The sequence below is a fragment of the Nerophis lumbriciformis genome, linkage group LG09 (genome assembly GCF_033978685.3).
Source record: "Nerophis lumbriciformis linkage group LG09, RoL_Nlum_v2.1, whole genome shotgun sequence".
NCBI classification, from domain to species: Eukaryota; Metazoa; Chordata; class Actinopteri; order Syngnathiformes; family Syngnathidae; genus Nerophis; species Nerophis lumbriciformis.
The window spans coordinates 8,085,001-8,107,215 of NC_084556.2; the positions used below are offsets into that span (position 1 = coordinate 8,085,001).

General features: G+C 36.3%; 1 protein-coding gene and 1 long non-coding RNA gene across 3 annotated transcripts in view; one reads left to right on the plus strand and one right to left on the minus strand.

The window, feature by feature from the left end:
• LOC133607162 (uncharacterized) overlaps window positions 1-22,215 on the minus strand; it is an 81,684-nt gene that overhangs the window by 3,634 nt on the left and 55,835 nt on the right. Inside the window, exons 3-4 of the long non-coding RNA XR_012050591.1 lie at window positions 10,653-10,795; window positions 5,819-5,932 (exon numbers count right to left, since the gene is read on the minus strand). This is a non-coding gene — a long non-coding RNA (uncharacterized lncRNA). The remainder of the gene's footprint in view (window positions 1-5,818; window positions 5,933-10,652; window positions 10,796-22,215) is intronic.
• On the plus strand, window positions 1,013-9,834 carry ponzr2 (plac8 onzin related protein 2). Of its 2 annotated transcripts, XM_061961627.2 has the most exons (5): window positions 1,018-1,043; window positions 1,534-1,563; window positions 5,591-5,704; window positions 5,785-5,945; window positions 8,898-9,834. In XM_061961627.2, exons 3-5 carry the CDS (start codon window positions 5,599-5,601, stop codon window positions 9,027-9,029), a joined length of 399 nt encoding a protein of 132 aa, XP_061817611.1. In that variant the 5' UTR covers window positions 1,018-1,043; window positions 1,534-1,563; window positions 5,591-5,598; the 3' UTR covers window positions 9,030-9,834. The 2 variants fall into 2 exon arrangements, with proteins under 2 accessions (XP_061817610.1, XP_061817611.1); XM_061961626.2 differs by lacking the exon at window positions 1,534-1,563 and having other exon boundaries at window positions 1,013-1,043; window positions 8,898-9,833.

A 22,215-nucleotide genomic window follows, 5' to 3' on the forward strand; every position in this document is an offset into this window, starting at 1 on the left:
AGATTGCCATTACTGCCACAAGTGGTGGGATTGTGTATTACAACTGAGTACCGCTGCGACCCATACGGACCACAGCTGAGAAACAGATGTTTTTAGGCAGCCCTCTTGGGGGCCCTATGATTAAGATACACTGAGCTAAAACATGAAAAAGATAGAATTATATATATGAAAGGAACAATATGCTATTATCAAAGTATACAGTAGGTATTAAAATGGTATAATGTTTTAAAAAAAGCTCTTCAATGATAATTTGAATATTTTTAGTTAGATTCAATTCAAAAAAGTAATAATATTCTAATATATTTTTATTATAACTGTGATCATTATAAGAGGACACTCAAGTAAAAAAAAACAACAACTATATATATGTATATATATATACACAGTACAGGCCAAAAGTTTGACTTAAAAGTACATTTCTGTTAAAAATAGTTACTTGCTGGTATTTCGCTGCATAACTGCCTTGTTAGAGGTAATATTTTCCCAAAAGCAAGTGTCAATATGATGGATATGTTCCAAACATACGGTTCTATACGAGAATGAAAGTGACAAAAACGTCCATTGTTCTACAGGTTTTACGTTGACATGGTGTGTCATCTTGTTAGCATTTATGTTGTGAAATGATGTCATGAAATAAAACTTTGCCATGATTGTCAAGTCGTTGTCACACTGAGTGTACCGGCTTCAAGAGGAACAGAGGGTTAATTGATTGACTGATTGATTGAAACTTTTATGAGTAGATTGCACAGTACAGTACATATTCTGTACAATTGACCACTAAATAGTAACACCCGAATAAGTTTTTCAACTTGTTTAAGTCGGGGTCCACGTTAATCAATTCATGGAAAAGGTCAGCATTTTTATCACGTTTAAAAAGTAATTGTCATAATACGTCCAATTAAAGCTGAATGCTAGCTCCCTTTTAAGCGCAACCTGCCAGGCAGGTTGTTCCAGTCGGGCTTCTTCAGGCGTAGCGCGTTAATTTCGTGTTATTTCTACTCAGACGCTGCCTGTGACGGGACGTAGCATTCACAAGCGCTCAGGTCAGATATGAATCTCTTATATTTGGGCAACCTGAAAACTACAATCCTCTGCAGTATAATTGACACGTTTCTTTGCAATAATATGTAACCCTTACAAAAGATATAGACCAAAAACAATGTGCATAAGAAGACATATATTGTCTTTAAAGGTTTTGTTTCTTTTAGGGTAAAAAATCATAGCTTTTTAGAGTAATTGTTTATTTGTCGCCTCGGAAAGGCTTCTGCAGTTGTTTGTTAGTTGTCAGGTTTCCAGAAGCTTCTTTATCTCTTAGCTTTAATACTTCAACAATAAAGCTATTAAAGGCAACAGACACCATATTCTTCTTGGACACAGGTCAAAAACAATTTTTTTAAAATAAAAATAAAAATAAAAATAAAAGTTTTTTAGCAGAATAATAGGCGTAATTACCGTATTTTTCGGACTATAAGTTGCAGTTTTTTTCATAGTTTATATATGTTTTTTTCCTTCTTTATTATGCATTTTCGGCAGGTGCGACTTACACTCCGGTGCGACTTAACGGTAAGTCAAATAATAAGTGTTTCCTTTAATAAACAGTATTTTTTTCTATCCAAACTGGTAAGGTATATTTTATTTGGATAAACTACATTTGATGAAATTATAATTTTTGCTTTATTTTATTTTGAGTATTCATGGATGTAATTATATATGATATGTATGCTGCAATTTGATACTACTTCTAATATAATGTATACTAAATAGATATTGTCATATAAGGTCATCGTGTAGATTATTATTAGGACACACGCCATGTTATTTTCTTTTAATATTTGTTTTGTTTAAATTGTGTAGAGATGGAGATCATTTTTGGTTGTAGTAACCGAAATAAAGGATATGTGTAAGTGTAAACCGAAACATCTGACTTTTTCTAAGATTAGTTTTTCTTAGAAACAATGTATATACCCACCACAAGATTGCCAAGTTTATTAGGTAATATTTTGACATTGACACATCTCATCTGTGCATAATTAACTAGAATACCCTTAGGATATGCACAGATGAGATGTGTCAATATCAAAAACATTACTTTGAATTACTTTTTGGCAACCATTGCTTAAATGAATACAAACAAACACATATAATATTTTCATGTGCCTGAACAAATAACAGTTAATATTGAATGTAGCTTTCAAGCAAGGTTTTAGCACATTGACATTGGATCAACAACAGTCCTTTACAATCTGATTAATACTTTAGAATTGGCCAACTCTTTCATTTTTTGGACACGATAAAAGTTTAAATAATTTGCTGGATTATAAAGTGCCTATTTTACACGTAGTAATCAGTTGTGGACAAACGAAGACCCGGCGTTGCAGTGACGCGGCGGGGATACATTTTTAGCAGGGAATCAGTTTTTGGCACAACACCGAAGCAGCAAATAAAACATTTACCGTACTTTAATTACAGTTATGTAGATTACACCAGTGTTTTTCAACCTTTTATGAGGCAAGGCACATTTTTCTCTTTTAAAAAATCCGGAGGCACACCACCAGCAGGAAACGTTAAAAAAAATGAAACTCACCAGGTCGTCATGCCTTATTTTGAGTTTGTTAGTGTTTTCCTGTGTGTCGTGCTTTAGTTCTTGTCTTGCGCTGTTATTTTGGTGGCCCTTCCTGTTTTGTTGGTGCTTTCTTGTAGCAGTTTCATGTCTTCCTTTGAGCGCTATTCAGCGCACCTGCTTTGTGTTAGCAAGCAAGGCTATTTACATTGTTGCTATCCTTATTGGTGTGGACATTGTTGATTGTCATGTCAAGAACGGACGTACTTTGTGGACGCAGTAAGTTTTTGCTGTCGTCCAGCGTTCTGTTTCTGTTTACTTTGTAGCCAGTTCAGTTTTACTTTCGTTTTGCATAGCCATTGCCTTTCCCTTTCGTTAATTTTTGGTTCAAGCATTACATACCTTTTTACCTGCACACTGCCTCCCGATGTGGTCTGCATATTGGGATCACAACAAACCATCCTCGTCTCACCCGACACTTTACGACTTTTACAAAGCAAATAACTACCCGCTGCCACCTACTGACATGGAGTATTACGTGGTTACGCTGCCGAGTTGTACACAGCACAGACACTAAGCAACGGCACATTATAATTATTGATTTGCAAAAAATATTTTTTGGACCAATTAGGTGAAGTTGCATAATTTCCCACGGCACACCAGACAATATCTCACGGCACACTAGTGTGCCGCGGCACAGTGGTTGAAAAACTCTGGATTACACGATCGATGACTCGCCTCCTGCTGGCATCATAGCAGTAAAAATTAAATGTGTCCTCTTCACTTTATCCCAGTTGTACACATATTATGATGCGGAACATGTTAAACATGTTGGTTTTGATTTTGGCGGTGAAAGGAAGAGCATCGGATTGGCTGTCCTTCATAACTGACCCCCACTCTTCTTTCAATGTACGTCGTTAAAGAGCTGTGATTGGATATATTCCGAACTTGTCCCACCCTTCGCTGATACGAAATCAAATATGATTGGATTTCGTTTCTGTCAACATTTTTGTCTGGTTTTTAATACGTTAACTAACATGTCAGTTAATTGTGTTATCCTCTTAGTCAACGTGCATTTGTTTTGATTAAATATCCGTCCAATAACAAAAAACAAAATCCAAATAAAGTAAGGAATAATCGTTTATTTTTAAAGCAATTTTTTAACCGATTTTAGGGCTCATTAACTCAACCTGGAGTGTCTGTAACTTTTGGAGTTTGTTTGTTTTTTTGTCTGTTAGTTATAATTAGCAAAATAACTCAAGAAGTTATGCGCCTTTTTTCAATAAACCTTCAGAAATGCATTTTTCTCACTCCCAACTACAAAACCCAAAACCAGTGAAGTTGGCACGTTGTGTAAATCGTAAATAAAAACAGAATACAATGATTTGCAAATCCTTTCCAACTTATATTCAATTGAATAGACTGCAAAGACAAGATACTTAATGTTCGAACTGAGAAACTTCATTTTTTTTGCAAGTAGTCATTAACTTATAATTTAATGGCAAACACATTACAAAAAAGTTGGCACAGAGGCATTTTTACCACTGTGTTACATGGCCTCTCCTTTTAACAACACTCAGTAAACGTTTGGGAACTGAGGAGACCAATTTTTGAAGCTTTTCAGGTGGAATTCTTTCCCATTCTTGCTTGATGTACAGCTTAAGTCGTTCAACAGTCCGGGGTCTCCGTTGTCGTAGTTTACGCTTCATATTGCGCCACACATTTTCAATGGGAGACAGGTCTGGACTACAGGCAGGCCAGTCTAGTACCCGCACTCTTTTACTATGAAGCCACGTTAATGTAACACGTGGCTTGGCATTGTCTTGCTGAAATAAGCAGGGGCGTCCATGGTAACGTTGCTTGGATGGCAACATATGTTGCTCCAAAACCTGTATGTACCTGTCAGCATTAATGGTGCCTTCACAGATGTGTAAGTTACCCATGTCTTGGGCACTAATACACCCCCATTCCATCACAGATTGAACTTTGTGTCTATAACAATCCGGGTGGTTCTTTTACTCTTTGGTCCGGAGGACACGACGTCCACAGTTCCCAAAAACAATTTGAAATGTGGACTCGTCAGACCACAGAACACTTTTACACTTTGCATCAGTCCATCTTAGATGAGCTCGGGCCCAGCGAAGCCGGCGGCGTTTCTGGGTGTTGCTGATAAATAGTTTTCGCTTTGCATAGTAGAGTTTTAACTTGCACTTACAGATGTAGCGACAAAGTGTAGTTACTGACAGTGGTTTTCTTAAGTGTTCCTGAGTCCATGTGGTGATATCCTTTACACACTGATGTCGCTTTTTGACGCAGTACCGCCAGAGGAATCGAAGGTCACGGGCATTCAATGTTGGTTTTCGGCATAGCCGCTTACGTGCAGTGATTTCTCCAGATTCTCTGAACCTTTTGATGATATTACAGACCGTAGATGGTGAAATCCCTAAATTCCTTGCAATAGCTCGTTGAGAAATGTTCTTAAACTGTTCGACAATTTGCTCACGCATTTCATGGAAGCTGCTTTTATACCCAATCATGGCACCTACCTGTTCCCAATTAGTCTGTTCACCTGTGGGATGTTCCAAATAAGTGTTTGATGAGCATTCCTCAACTTTCTCATTCTTTTTTGTTACTTGTGCCAGCTTTTTTGAAACATGTTGCAGGCATCAAATTCCAAATGAGCTAATATTTGCAAAAAATAACAAAGTTTACCAGTTTGAACGTTAAGTATCTTGTTTTTGCAGTCTATTGAATATAGGTTGAAAATTATTTGCAAATGATTGTATTCTGTTTTTATTTACGATTTACGCAACGTGCCAACTTCACTGGTTTTGAGTTTTGTATTATGAGATCTGAATCAGATCAGATTAAAATCTTTGCATCTGAAATAATAACGGAGCTAGCGAGCTAGCAATCTTTCTGTGTAACTACCTAGCTAACTACTGTAGCTAACATATACGTCGTGCAAGATGTTATTCTGAATCCAAAAGTTTGACATTTTGTTAGATTTTTCATCGATTGATTTTTCAGGAATCAAAATGACGTCCAAAATGGTGGTCACGCAACCTGGGCCCATTATGGTCCACCAGGAATCTAGCGAGTGGGGGAGTGGAATATGTGACTGTTGTCACGACGTCCCAATGTGTGAGTGTCTTCTTTTTGTTTCAATCTAGGGGTCATTGTTTTGTTTTTTTAACAATTTGTGTTTGTTTTTGTGTATAAAGGTTGTTTCGCATTCTGGTGCTTCCCCTGCTTTACCTGCATAAAGGCAAGGAACTATGGTGAGTGCCTCTGTCTCCCCCTGGTGGACTTCTTCCTGAGAGGATGTGTCCCGGCCATCACCATGTCCATGAGGGTGTCCATGAGACAACGCTACGGAATCAGAGTGAGTACATAAAGAGCCGTAACATTACCATACAGGGTGCCGAATGTAAAAGTTCAGTCACACTTTTCTAGCAGATATATTTCTCACATTTAACTCACTTTTATCAGATTTAGCAAATTTTCTCACATTTAAGTTTAAATTAAATGTGGACTTTTAATTATTACATCTAAATGTTGAATCTGAACATTATATATATAAATCGATAAAAAATGCATATATATATGTATGTGTGTGCATATATATATATATATATATACATATATATATATATATATATATATATATATATATATATATATATATATATATATATATATGTATATATATATATATATATATATATATATATATATATATATATATATATATATATATATATATATATATATATGTATATATATATATTTTTATATTGACTAAAAATTATATATATATATATATATATATTATATATATATTTTTATATTGACTAAAAATTTAATCAATTTAAAAAAATTATGAATAATTTTAGAACCGTGATGAATAATCCATCCATCCATCCATCCATCTTCTTCCGCTTATCCGAGGTCGGGTCGCGGGGGCAGCAGCCTAAGCAGGGAAGCCCAGACTTCCCTCTCCCCAGCCACTTTGTCTAGCTCTTCCTGTGGGACCCCGAGGCGTTCCCAGGCCAGCCGGGAGACATAGTCTTCCCAACGTGTCCTGGGTCTTCCCCGCGGCCTCCTACCGGTCGGACGTGCCCTAAACACCTCCCTAGGGAGGCGTTCGGGTGGCATCCTGACCAGATGCCCGAACCACCTCATCTGGCTCCTCTCCATGTGGAGGAGCAGCGGCTTTACTTTGAGCTCCCCCCGGATGGCAGAGCTTCTCACCCTATCTCTAAGGGAGAGCCCCGCCACCCGGCGGAGGAAACTCATTTCGGCCGCTTGTACCCGTGATCTTGTCCTTTCGGTCATAACCCAAAGCTCATGACCATAGGTGAGGATGGGAACGTAGATCGACCGGTGAATTGAGAGCTTTGCCTTCCGGCTCAGCTCCTTCTTCACCACAACGGATCGATACAGCGTCCGCATTACTGAAGACGCCGCACCGATCCGCCTGTCGATCTCACGATCCACTCTTCCCTCACTCGTGAACAAGACTCCGAGGTACTTGAACTCCTCCACTTGGGGCAAGATCTCCTCCCCAACCCGGAGATGGCACTCCACCCTTTTCCGGGCGAGAACCATGGACTCGGACTTGGAGGTGCTGATTCTCATCCCAGTCGCTTCACACTCGGCTGCGAACCGATCCAGTGACAGCTGAAGATCCTGGCCAGATGAAGCCATCAGGACCACATCATCTGCAAAAAGCAGAGACCTAATCCTGCAGCCACCAAACCAGATCCCCTCAACGCCTTGACTGCGCCTAGAAATTCTGTCCATAAAAGTTATGAACAGAATCGGTGACAAAGGGCAGCCTTGGCGGAGTCCAACCCTCACTGGAAACGTGTCCGACTTACTGCCGGCAATGCGGACCAAGCTCTGGCACTGAGCATACAGGGAGCGGACTGCCACAATCGTGATGAATAAGAATCACGATTTGGATGTGAACAGATTTTTTTGTGCACCCCTCAAAAACAGAAAAAAAAAATTAAAAAAATTAAAGGTATCTGGTTGGCTCGTTTACAAGTTTTAGTTCAGAATCTGCTTCCTTAGGAATGATCCTGATTAAATCATGATCGTGATCAAAAAGCCATAACTTTAAGAGAAAATAATTAATAACAACACGTTGCTAATATTTTACAAGAAAAAAGTCATTATTGCAAAAATAGTCATAGGAGAACAAAGTCTCACTACTACAGTGGAACCTCAATTTACAAACCCCTCTACTTGCGACCGTTTGGGTTTACGAACCTTTAGCGAATTATATTTATATAGCACTTTTCTCGAGACTCAAAACGCTTTACATAGTGAAACCCATTATCTACATCTTTAAGCTACATATCAACCAATGTGGTTGCCACAGCGAGCAAGTGGGTCAAGTGTCTTGCCCAAGGACACAACGGCAGGGACTAGGATGGCGGAAGCGGGGATCGAACCTGGAACCCTCAAGTTGCTGGCATTGCCGTTCTACCAACCGAGCCATCCCGCCCCAACTGAAAAAAATTTGAAGCAATTATTTCGTAAAATTGTTTATTAACATATGCTGTATTATCATTAAAATTATTAATTTTAGGGGACAAAAGTTGTACCACTACAAGACTAAAGTGTAATAAAGTATGATGAAAATAGTTGTTATAATGCAAAATCCTATTAATTAGTATAAAGTCACACATTTATGCAAAAAAGACATAATTCTACAAGACATAAGAGGACATTTTACAAAATAATTAGTAATTTTATATTCTATTATTAATTTAAGTCGCAATTTTAAGGATAACGCCCTAATTTTACAAGAAAAACCTCCAAGATCTAAGTCAAAATGTAACCACAAAAAAGTATGATTATACAGCAATATTAATAACAAGTAATATTCACGAGAATAAAGTTGTGCATTGATGCAAAAAACATTTACGACTACATACTAAAATGTTTCAAAAACATAACATTTTACGATAACATTTGCATATCACGAGACAAAAATCACTGGAATCAAGTCCAAATGTTACGAGTAAAAACTCATATTGCATGAATGAGGTTGCAAATTTATAGAAAAAAAAGAAAAAAAAGTGTCCTCTGTGTAAAATGTAGAGATGAAAAATTTGGGATTGACCATTTTACTGGATTTACGAATGCGACCTAGCTATATGGCTAGCTAGCGAGGTGAAATTACGATTTGTTTTATTGTTACGAGTTCCGTCGTTCTTCTGCGTGTCTTTCCAGTACATCATGCTAACAACGTGCCAAGTTATTCGAGAATATCCGTAAACCGTAAGGTGCGTCATTCGTTAACTTGATCTTCTTCTGTTCGCAGGGCACTATGTTTGACGACTGCGTGTGCGCCACCTTCTGTCAGCCGTGCGTCTGGTGCCAGATGGCCCGAGAGATGAATGAACGGGAAATCCCGATTGTCCTGGTTAACACGTTTAGGAAAACGTACGCATGAGACATCTTTTGCATCGTTATCTTGACGTAGATCGGTCGCATATGTACAGGGTTGTCTAACTAACAGTCGGAAAATACAATATAATATAATAATATAATAAAACATATGTTCATTGAGCCGCTTTTTATTAGATGTTTGATAAGATTTTTTTTTACAATTTGGATCCTTGCACTATTTTCTGAAGTGAGCTAACCCAGCAGGCACAAGACATTGATACAATGTTGATTATACATACATGTCCTTTGAAACAACGTTGCAAAATGGTTGTATTTGTAAATTGAGACACCGTTGATGCCCAACATTGGATCCACGTTGTTGGTTGGGAAACGACCAAAATTCAAAGGTCAAATCAATGTCACAACCTGACATTGAATAAATGTTGTCTAAAAGCATGTTGTTTCAACGTTATATTTGTGTTGTAGAATTTTGGTTGGGAAATGACCAAACTTCAATGGTCAAATCAACGTGAAAACCCAACATTGATTAAACGTCGTCAAAAAGCATGTTGTTTCAACGTTATATTTGTGCTGTAGAATATTGGTGGAGAAATGACCAAACTTCAATGGTCAAATCAACGTCGGAACCTAACATTGATTAAACGTCGTCAAAAAGCATGTTGTTCCAACGTTAGGTTTGAGTTGCTCGACGTCAGGACCTAATTCAATAAGTTCTCAACGTTGTTTTGATGTCTTGTGCCTGCTGGTAACCCTTCACATGTGACTGCCTTCATTTTAGCTTTTATTTGGAATCAAACAGTACTACAAAATGACATTTTAAAAACTCAATAAGGTAAGTTTATTTCAATGTATATATAATCTGTAGCAATGATGTTTTTTTATTACATTTTTTTTAGTCATTTTAAAAATCATAAAAAATGTAAGAAAACTAGTTTTAACAGAGGGGTGTTTGGTGGGTACATGTGTTGTTACATATATTAAATATCAAATTATATTTATTGTACCGTATTTTTCGGACTATAAGTCGCAGTTTTTTTCATAGTTTGGCCGGGGGTGCGACTTATACTCAGGAGCGACTTATGTGTGAAATTATTAACACATTACCGTAAAATATCAAATAATATTATTTAGCTCATTCACGTAAGAGACTAGACGTATAAGATTTCATGGGATTTAGCGATTAGGAGTGACAGATTGTTTGGTAAATATATAGCATGTTCTATATGTTATAGTTATTTGAATGACTCTTACCATAATATGTTACGTTAACATACCAGGCACGTTCTCAGTTGGTTATTTATGCCTCATATAACGTACACCTATTCAGCCTGTTGTTCACTATTCTTTATTTATTTTAAATTGCCTTTCAAATGTCTATTCTTGGTGTTGGGTTTTATCAAATACATTTCCCACAAAAAGCGACTTAAATATGTTTTTTTCCTTCTTTATTATGCATTTTCGGCCGGTGCGACTTATACACCGGAGCGACTTATACTCCAAAGAATACGGTATATACCATTTGTACATTTTTTTGTCTAACCTAAATTAACTTATTTGTATTTTTAACCTCAGCCCAAAAATTACCGTACAACAAATACCATCTGCACATTTCATATTATATGAATTGTAGATTTAAAAAAAGTACCATGTTGACAAATAGGCTTACCAGACTGAGGTTGAAGCGCTTTTGTCCACAAGAGGCCGCTGCACTCTACTCGTTGAACGCTCTGCAGAGTTCACGTGAGGTCAGCAGGGGATGACATCAGTGATGTGCTGTCTGACAAGTCACCTCGCTAACCTCCACACCAACTGGAGGGTGAACAGAAAAAACATAAGATATACAATAAATTAGATCAAAGCTGACATAAATAACCTAATCTTTTTTCCCCCCAAAGGTCAGAGTAGGGTCACACTCGGGCTGGAAAAAAGCACAAAAATCATTGCGTGGTTTATTGTATTGACGACGATAAAAGCAAGCAACAAGAAACTTTTTATGTATAAGGAACATCTGTAATAATTGGGGGAATACAACCTGCAAGACTTGAGGGCTGCAAAAAAACATATCATAATTTAACCTGAATTGTATCTTAATGTTAAAGATGAAAAACATACTTACAGTAGAAGCATAAAGTCCTCATTGTACAAGAAAAAAGTTGTAATGTTACAAAAAAGTCCTAATTGTGAGACTAAAGATGCAACGTTACACGAATGAAGGCGTTCAAAAGATAAAGAATATATTGTAGTTGAAAATTTACGACATAAAAATTAAGTTTGATGGAAATGTCAAAAGTGAAATTTTCTGAGAAAAAGGGTGACATTTTATTCGAACATTTTAAATTTTTTAAGCTTCAAGAAATCTTTTTTTTTTTTTTACAAATATATAGTCGTACAATTACAATTCAGTCAGAATAACTACAATAAATGTCATTTTACAAGAATAAAAGTCTGAATAATCAAAATAAAAGTCGCAATTTTACAAATTAAAATTTGCAACTGTGTACAAAGTTGCCATTTTACAAGTGGAAAGACAAGAAAGAAAACAATTCCAAAATGGGAATTTAGTTGCCAAATTACAAGAAATTTAAGTGTTCATTTTCTGTAAAATACTTTGAATTGCCTCGTGTACGAATTGTGCTTCAAAAATAAGCCTGCCTTGTAAAAAACATTGAAATAGAAGTTTATTGCGAGACAAAAGCCGCTGATACACATTTTTCAAATTTGAAAAGGTTATGCGGTGCAGGGAAAAAGTCAGACTAATCAGAATAAAATAAATAAATAAAATATCTGCATGTAAAGCTGCAATTTTATGAGAGAAAAAAGTCATGTGATGAGAAAGAAGGACTACAAGAACTAAAATACCTGGAATAAAAGTTCTAAAACTAATAATTTCCTGATAAAAATGTTGCATTTCTATAAGATTAAAGTTGAATGTTAAGCAGTCAAATGTGTTGGATTATTTTATTTAAGCCGTAAAAATAAAGGGCAGTAAAGTCGTGATTTAACGTTAAAAATATTGCACAAATGCTAAAAAACAAAAGTTGCCGTAAAGTTCATCCAATCAGAGTTGGCGTTGCTGAACGGTGCTGCTGATTGGCTGGCGGTTCCTATTTGAATGGGACTATGATGACAGTTATGGCGAGCAGGAATTGATGTTGGTGACTTTTATGGGGTGACAGCAAAGGGGCGTGTCCGGGCGCCAGGAATGTTGATTGGGCGCTGCCCTCTTTGTTGTGCTGCCTGCTACAGGCGGGCTTCTGTTGTGCCCCTTAAAGATTTAACATCTGTCACTTTAACCTCACACACACACACACACACACACACACACGTTCTTGTATTTGTTACCTTCTTGAGACCTCTGAAAAATGCCTACCTCTTTAGGACCACCCTAATTTTGATAGATTTCACCACAAGGGGTGCAAATGAGATCTCTATTTTTTGTTTTTTTGTAATGTGCTTAAGACCGATGAGAAACGAGTCACGGACCACAGATGGCCCCTGGGCCGCACTTTGGGCAACCCAGCTGTAGAAGCTAACTGTTAATGGCCACTATAGTCTTAGTACCGCAGTGTATTTGTTCATCCTATGGTCACATATGGGACGCGGGTTGTCTTACGTCAGCACTGGAAGTCGCAAAATCAGCTGTTCACCTGGCGGTTTTTTGGGGGATGAATAGGGAAGTCCTTCTTTAGCTTGTTTTATCATATATTGCTGCCTTTGCACCGGTCAATGTTTACTTTTGTATGCACATTAAATCAACAAAAAATCCTGACTTTGGAGCAATGTTCACGGACTCCAGTATTTGGCTCTCTATTAGATGCACTGGTTTTCCGTATTGGGACCATGATTTCGGTCCTCACTTGTTCACTGGTCCTCACATGGAAGGTACTTTTCTTTGTTGATGTTTCAAGAAGGCTATAAATACAAGAACACACACACACACACACACACACACACACACACACACACACACATACACACACACACACACACACATACACGTACACGTACACAAGTTATTCCCTCCCATTCTTGCCGCAAACAGCACCTGTGTTGTTTGTTTAATTTCCTCCACGTTGCTTTGTCGGGTGGTTGCCTCCCTTTTGTCAAAAATAAAATTATGACATTATTCGCAGAACTGGCACTTCTCCCTGTAACAATATGACTACAGTATATTCTCATAGACATATTTATTTCATACTGTAACACGACAATATTCTTGTAAAAATCACGACTGTTTTTATTACATGAAAACATTAACACAGGACATTCATTTTTAAAACTTAATTCTCGTAAAATTAGGACTTCGTATTTTTAGGTTACAGTGTTGTCCTTTGGACTTTTTCTTGTAATATGACAACTTTTTTCTCACTAAAATATAAGGGTTTGTGTTAAAAAAAAAAAAAAATCGTAATAAGGAATATCGTAATAACGACAAGAAGTCTTTTGAAAAACACACAATTACAACTTTATCGTAATGATTAAGACCCCCTCAATAAGTATCGTAAAGAAATTGTAACTCTTTTTATACGAGAGTAGCATTACAAAAATGTTCAATTGATATTTTGACATTGTTCTCCTAAAATAACGTCTTTATTTTCAAAACAACATTTTAATCTTTAAGACAGTTTTCTTGTAATATTATAACTTTTCACATAAAATTACGTTTTTTTTCTTATAGTAATACAATTTGTAATAAGTAATATCGTAACATAACCACTAAATTCGATTAAAGTTACCATGTACTAATCATCGTAAATACAATGTTTACTCCCTTAATAGAGCACCAAAAACGTAAAAAACTTTTCTCCTAACAATCCAAATATATCTGTCTCATATTCCGACTTTATTCTCGCAAAACTACAACTTTGTGTAAGAAATAACAACAATTATCGGAATCCAGATTATCTTACTGTCTGTTCAGATAAGAACTAACAAGTCACTTTGTGTGGCGGACAATTTCACCATTAATTACTTTAATCCCTTTCATCATTATTACCGTAAAAAAATAAAATAAATACTTCTATTAAAATTCAGACTTTATTTTTGTAATTGTTACTATTTTTGATACTGTTACAATTTTCATATTATTATAAAAAATAATATTACATTTTGCTTTATTTTTCTTTCCAGGCATATTTAGCGTCATATTGTAAATTCAGAAAAGTCTTTATTAGAAAACTATAACATTATTCTCAGAATATTAAGACATATCTCTTATTAAGTTAGGGAATTTTCCCTCATAATATACACTTTTACATACTGTATATACGTACAATCTTTACTTTTTCTCGTAACATTACGACTTTTTACCTGATTTGTTCTCATAACGTTACAGTTACATGTTTATTGTAAAAGCATTAAAATAAAAATTTACTTATACTAAAATTCAGACGTCATTCTTGTAATTGTTACTATTTGTGTACTGATAAACAATTTCTTATAAAAAAAAAATATATGCATTTTTTTACTTTTTTTTCCTAGGCTTTTTTAGGGTAATATCACACATTTACAAAACTTTTTCTTCGAAAATTATAACATTATTCTCGGAATAATCAGACATATTTCTTATTAAGTTAGGAATTTTCTCTAATAATATACACATTTACATAAGTAAAGTTACAACTTTTTCTCGTAACATTACGACTTTTTACCTGCAATATTCCAACTTTTTTGTTCTAATATATGTATTCTCATGAAATGATGCCTTTTTTCCTCTAAAAAAACAACTTTAATCTAACATTGTTACTGCTCTATTCTCATATCGTGCTATTATCTTCTGGCATGGGCATGGTTTATTTTTGACAGGACATACGATCCAATTTTTGCAAAAGTACAACTTTGTTTCCGAAATAACAAACAATTATCGCACCCCTGATGATCTTACTGTCTATACAAATATGAACTAACTTAGTGTAGCGCACAATTCCACCATAAAATGACTTCTAACCTCGCAGTTGCATCCTTATCGTAAAAACATAACAATAAAAATTTACTCCTGCTAAAATTCAGACTCATTCTTGTAATAGTACTATTCTTAACACTGTTACAATTTTCTTCTTATAAAAAAAAAAAAGACTTTTTACTTTTTTGTCTTCCCAGGCTTTTTTACGGTAACATTACAAATTCACAAACGTTTTTCTCGGAAAATTATAACATAATTCTCGGAATATTCAGACATATGTCTTATTAAGTTAAGAATTTTCCCTCATAATTTACCCATTTATATATGTAAAATTAAAACTTATTCTCGTAATATTAAGACTTTTTACCTGCATAACTGTTGTTCTAATGTTACAACTACTGCATATTCTCATGAAATTATGTTTTTTTTTCTTCTAAAAAGACAACTTTAATCTAATAATAACACTGCAATCATCTCATATTATGCTCTTATTTTCTGGCAATGCCAGGAATTGTTTGTTTTTAACATGACATACGACTTTATTCTTGCAAAACTACAACTTTGTTTCTGAATTAACAACTTTTTCCAATTTATTCTGAATTTTGATCTTATTTCTAGACATTTTCACGACTGGAGTCTAGTTAAACGGTGACCGCAATACCATCAATCAATCAATCAATCAAAGTTTATTTATATAGCCCTTAATCACAAGTGTCTCAAAGGGCTGCACAAGCCACAACATAAGTAAAATTACAACTTTTTCTCATAACATTACAACTTTTTACCTGCAATATTCCAACTTTTTTGTTCTAATATATGTATTCTCATGAAATTATGCTTTTTTTAAACTTATAAATACATTTGTCAGTTTTTATCTGACAAATTATCGGCCGATAAATGCTTAAAAATTTAATATCGGAAATTATCGTTATCGTTTTTATTTTTTTTAAATCAACATAAAAAACACAAGATACACTTACAATTAGTACAGCAACCCAAAAAAACGTCCTCCCCCATTTACACTCATTCACACTTATTCACACAAAAGGGTTGTTTCTTTCTGTTATTAATATTCTGGTTCCTACATTAAATATCAATATATGTCAATACAGTCTGCAAGGGATACAGTCCATAAGCACACATGATTGTGGGTGCTGCTGGTCCACTAATAGTACTAACCTTTAACAGTTAATTTTACTCATTTTCATTAATTACTAGTTTCTATGTAACTGTTTTTATATTGTTTTACTTTCTTTTTTATTCAACAAAATGTTTTTAATTTCCATCCATCCATCCATCTGTGGATGGATGGATGGATGGACCTTATCTTCACCATACCTGGTTGTCCAAATTAGGCATAATAATGTGTTAATTCCACAACTGTATGTATCGGTATCGGTAATTAAGAGTTGGACAATATCGGAATATCGGATATCGGCAAAAAGCCATTATCGGACATCCCTAGTATTAAGTTATTATTAAGTAATATTACCACTTTATTCTTACTTAACGTAATATCACGGCTTTACTTGTCTAATTAACTTAAATTTACTCCCAGAATATTTCAGCTTCATTTTCCAATTTTTTTGCAAAAAATACAAACACCAGAATTACTTTCCTTTTTTTTTGTTAGCTGTTGCTAGGCAGACTTCATCAAAGCCCATTAAAAATAAATTGCAGAATGACAGTCACACTCAACATTTGCTAAATTTCACATTCAACAATTGACTATTGGCACAGCTGCTCTGTAATAGAAATCACTTCTCACCATAGTGCCATCTGCTGGATTTGATGGGACACTGCATCACTTGCCCCTAATGCAAATTTTCATGGCCAAAAAGTAGAAATAATAAAAGGCTTTGCTGTACCTGCAGTGATGACATGAGATGAGGCTGTGAGGTCAGTGGATGGATTTGAACCTGGGAGCCATTAAGCCCACCTGAGTGACAACCCCCCCTCCCACACCTTTCCACCGAGTGTGACCTGAGGCTTCGGCCATGACAGATAGAGACGTTGTCTATCTGCCATAATTTCCTGGGGGAAGTGTTCCTTTAAAAAAAAACTAAAAAAAAAAAGACAAGGTTGGAGTTGGCGGGGGAGTCGGCTGATAACGGCTGAGATTAAGATGAGGCGATGGTGCGGCGGTGGCGGGGGGTAGTTGATGGGTGGGGGTGTGGTCAGGCGTAGTCCGACACACGCTATCAGACGACGGGCCTCCAAGCAAACAAACAAGTCTGACCTCTCAAAACAACGGCAGCAGGGAGCGGCTGATAGCTAGAGATGGATAGGTGTGTGTGTGTGTGTGTGCGTGTGTGCGAGGGAGGCAGAGGGCAAAGGGGCGCAGGGCAACAATTATCGGATCCCTGATGATCTTACTGTCTATTCAAATAGGAGCTCGTACGTCACTCAGCGGAGCGCAGACACACCACCAATATAATATGTGCACTGTTATCCAGATATGCACCAAAACATGATACGCCCCACTACCAGTAGTTAAGGTGGAATCCTGCTGACCAACAACAAAATGTCAAAAACATAACCATTTCATAAAGTTTCATAACTAAAATACTTGAGAATTTTTTGCTACAAAAAACAAACAAATCACAAACACAAACTAAAACAAAATAAATATATATATATATTTTTTTTTTTTTAAAAACTCATGTCTTTATTTTTTCTTAGAACAAATAAAACCACAGCTTTTATTCTCATGTTGCTACTATATTTTGTGTTTAATTGCGATTCTTACATTTTTTTTTACCTAAAACAAGAACCCCCCCAACTCTTTTAACTTTTTGCATCCTCTACTTTTTTACTCTATTTTGTAGTATATTTGTGTGAACACAAGACATTTTTCTACTAACGTTACAGTTTTTTACGCTGAATATTACGTTTTTGTCTGATATTATGAAAAAAATGTACACAAAATTAGCACTTTTATTTCTTGTAGTACAAAAGCCTCAAGCTATATTTTTGTAGAATAATTATGTTTTTCCCCGATTATGTTATAATTTTACTCGATTATCTTGACATTTTTCTGAAAAAATTATGAGTTTTTTCCTCATAAGATTAAAGTTAAAGTTAAAGTACTAATGATTGTCACACACACACTCGGTGTGGCCAAAATTATTCTCTGCATTTGACCCATCACCCTTGATCACCCCCTGGGAGGTGAGAGGAGCAGTGAGCAGCAGCCGTGCCCGGGAATCATTTTTGGTGATTTAACCCCCAATTCCAACCCTTGATGCTGAGTGCCAAGCAGGGAGGTAATGGGTCCCACTTTTATATTTGGTATGACTCGGCCGGGGTTTTGAACTCACAATCTACCGATCTCAGGGCGGACACTCTAACCACTAGGCCACTGAGTAGGTAAACAAATATTATGAGTTTTTTCCTCATAAGATTACAAATATTGGTGCATTTGCAAACAGCTAAAATGATGTACAAAGCAAACTATAACCTGCTACCTAAGAATGTACAACAATTCTTCTCAACAAAAGAGGAGAAATATAACCTTAGAGGAAAATCTAATTTAAAACATTTGTATGCTCGTACGACACTTAAAACCTTTAGCATATCAGTATGTGGAATTCAATTATGGAATGGATTAACCAAAGAAATCAAACAAAGCACCAATAAGATTTCAGTTTAAGAGACTGTTCAAACTACAAGTGTTCACAAAGTAGACAGAACAAGAATTATGATGAATATCTTGAAACCTTTTTTTAAATGTTTTATTGTATTTTATTGAGACAAATATAATTTATGTATTTAATATTTGTTTACTTACTATAGTATTTTATTTATTTATTATTTATTTGTTCACTGTTATGTTACAGAGAACAAGAAAATAGGATAAAATTGCTATGGTATGAAAAGGGGTAGGATTAAATAAGATCAACTTCTTTGTACTCCTTTTCGGACGTGCTGTAATGAAACAACTGGAAATATGTGATGAATTACATTGTATTGTATGCATGTTCGAAATAAACTGAAACTGAATATATAAGTTAAAAAGTTAAAGTACCCATGATTGTCACACACACACATTAGGTCTGGCGAAATGATTCTCTGCATTTGACCCTTGATTACCCCCTGGGAGATGAGGGGAGCAGTGAGCAGCAGCGGTGGCCGCGCCCGGGAATCATTTTGGTGATTTAACCCCCAATTCCAACCCTTGATGCTGAGTGCCAAGAAGGGAGGTAATGGGTCCCATTTTTATAGTCTTTGGTATGACTCGGCCGGGGTTTGAACTCACGACCTACCGATCTCAGGGCGGACACTCTAACCACTATTGTGGTGTAACAAATTTTATTTTTGAATCCCTTTTTCAATATTATGACCATTTTAAAGTAAAATAAAACGTTACAGTTTCATCCTCACTACCGTTAAAAAATGTCAATAAAAATGTCCTTCAACTAAAATTCAGGCTTCAATTTTGCAATTGATACTCCATCCATCCATCTTCTTCCGCTTATCCGAGGTCGGGTCGCGGGGGCAGCAGCCTAAGCAGGGAAGCCCAGACTTCCCTCTCCCCAGCCACTTCGTCCAGCTCTTCCTGTGGGACCCCGAGGCGTTCCCAGGCCAGCCGGGAGACATAGTCTTCCCAACGTGTCCTGGATATTCCCCGCGGCCTCCTACCGGTCGGACGTGCCCTAAACACCTCCCTAAGGAGGCGTTCGGGTGGCATCCTGACCAGATGCCCGAACCACCTCATCTGGCTCCTCTCGATGTGGAGGAGCAGCGGCTTTACTTTGAGCTCCCCCCGGATGACAGAGCTTCTCACCCTATCTCTAAGGGAGAGCCCCGCCACCCGGCGGAGGAAACTCATTTCGGCCGCTTGTACCCGTGATCTTGTCCTTTCGGTCATAACCCAAAGCTCATGACCATAGGTGAGGATGGGAACGTAGATCGACCGGTAAATTGAGAGCTTTGCCTTCCGGCTCAGCTCCTTCTTCACCACAACGGATCGATACAGCGTCCGCATTACTGAAGACGCCGCACCGATTCGCCTGTCGATCTCACGATCCACTCTTCCCTCACTCGTGAACAAGACTCCGAGGTACTTGAACTCCTCCACTTGGGGCAAGATCTCCTCCCCAACCCGGAGATGGCACTCCACCCTTTTCCGGGCGAGAACCATGGACTCGGACTTGGAGGTGCTGATTCTCATCCCAGTCGCTTCACACTCAGCTGCGAACCGATCCAGTGAGAGCTGAAGATCCTGGCCAGATGAAGCCATCAGGACCACATCATCTGCAAAAAGCAGAGACCTAATCCTGCAGCCAACTATTTTTGATAATGTTAAAAAAAAAAAAAATCTTCCCAGGTATTTTGGGCATAATATTACAAATTCACAGGCGTGTTTTTTTTTTGGAAAATTACAACATTATTCTCGGAATATTCAGACATATTTCCTATTAAATTAGTCATTTTCTCTCATAACATACACATTTATACACGTAAAATGTATTATTTTTCTCGTAACATTACGAGTTTTTTATCTGAAAATGTACAACTTTTTTGATCTAATAAATACCTACTGTGTATTGTCATGAAATCATGCCGGCTTTCCTGTAAAAACACATCCTTAATCTAATAATTTTAGGTTATATTCTGTATTATTGGCAACTTTATTCTCGCGCAAGGAGTACGTTTTCAGTTGTTTTTCCTTTTTTAAACGTCCGGTAGCGCTTGTTTAAAAAGTAAAGGATGGGAGGGGCAGCAGCTGGGAAGGGTTCATCTGAGGGAGGGAGGGTCAACAAATTCTTTGATTAGTGAACCTTGTCATTCAGATAACACGCAGCACTTGAACGCAGCACGACTAAAATAACCATAATAAAGACATTGCGCTGTTCTATTGTTAGTTTTTACAGCAAAAATGTGTTTTTTAGTTAGGGATTTTGTATAATAATAAAAGTACAAAATAAAACCAACTATATAATATATTTTTCTAAATATTAACCCACTCGGTGTGTTTCTGTGTCTGCTAGGGGGCAGCACTGAGGCTCTCCTGAGCATTGAGCGTCTGAGGCGCGTTGTTAGCGTTGATATACGGCCACCGCAAACAACCTTTAAGTGCATCTCAAGGTTCATTGAAAGGGTGAATAAGATCTATAACTCTTCTTCTTCTTCTTCCTCAAGTGTCCAACGGCAACGCTCACATTCGCTCTTCTGGGATTTGCAAACGTTAATTTTAATTTGTGGAAAAAAAAAAAATATATATATATATCTGTTCACGTGGTCATCTGCAATATTTGTTCATCTGTTAGGGTTTTCTAAAAATATCCGTTGAATATCCTAAAACAATGGCACATTTGAACACGTACACGCGCAATTCAAACATCCTGACAAATAATGCAGCCTGACATCCGAAAAGTTAGCGTAACATTGGCAGACGACTGTGAATTAATGTATGTTATGGTAAGAATGAAGCCTCAGGAATTACCTTTCACTGTCAGCACAAAGTTAAACTGTCCAGACCGTGTGTGTGTGTGTGTGTGTGTGTGTGTGTGTGTGTTTGTGTGTGTGTGTGTGTGTGTGTGTGTGTGTGTGTGTTTTTGGTGGCACTTACTGCATGGTTGGTCCCTGCTCCAATTCATTTGCGTATAACAGCATCACTGTAAAACTGTTAAAGTACCTCATTAAAAGTTACAATTATGAATTATAAGTTCTTATATAGAGCATTTTAAACTCAACACTCATAATCTTACAAGAATAAAGACATAATTATTTCAAGAGTAAAAATCTGAAATGTATGACAGTGGTATTTTTACTCGAATGATACTATAATTGTTGTTTAGCACTTAAATACAACTTTTTCTCCCCAGATTTTTGTTTAATTATAAATTTGTCCTCTAGAAAATTAATTTTTCGCTTGTATTATTATTATGTCTTTTGTACACAAAAACATAACTAAATAAAAATGATTTTCTTGAAAACGCTTTTTTCTAGTGATTTTCAAAGGTTTTTCTTAATATTGACTTTTCCCCCCAAAAAACCTATCTGAATTTAAAAAAAATGTTAAATACAACATCTTTTCTGAACAAACATTATACATTAATATATATTTTTTAAATATAACTTTTTTCTTCTATTTTTCTCCTTTTTTTCCCTCCTAAAAAAATCGACAGTACTTTTTTTTAACCTGGAAATGTTTTTCTAAGAAAAATTGTAAAGGGAATACAACAGAAACAAATATTCTACAGTAATATTAAAAACATCACTAAAAACGACCCCCCCCCCCCCAAAAAAGTAAATAAAAAAAACAAAAACAATTTTTTTGCCAGATTTCAATAGTTTTTTTTTTCCATATTACATTTTTTTT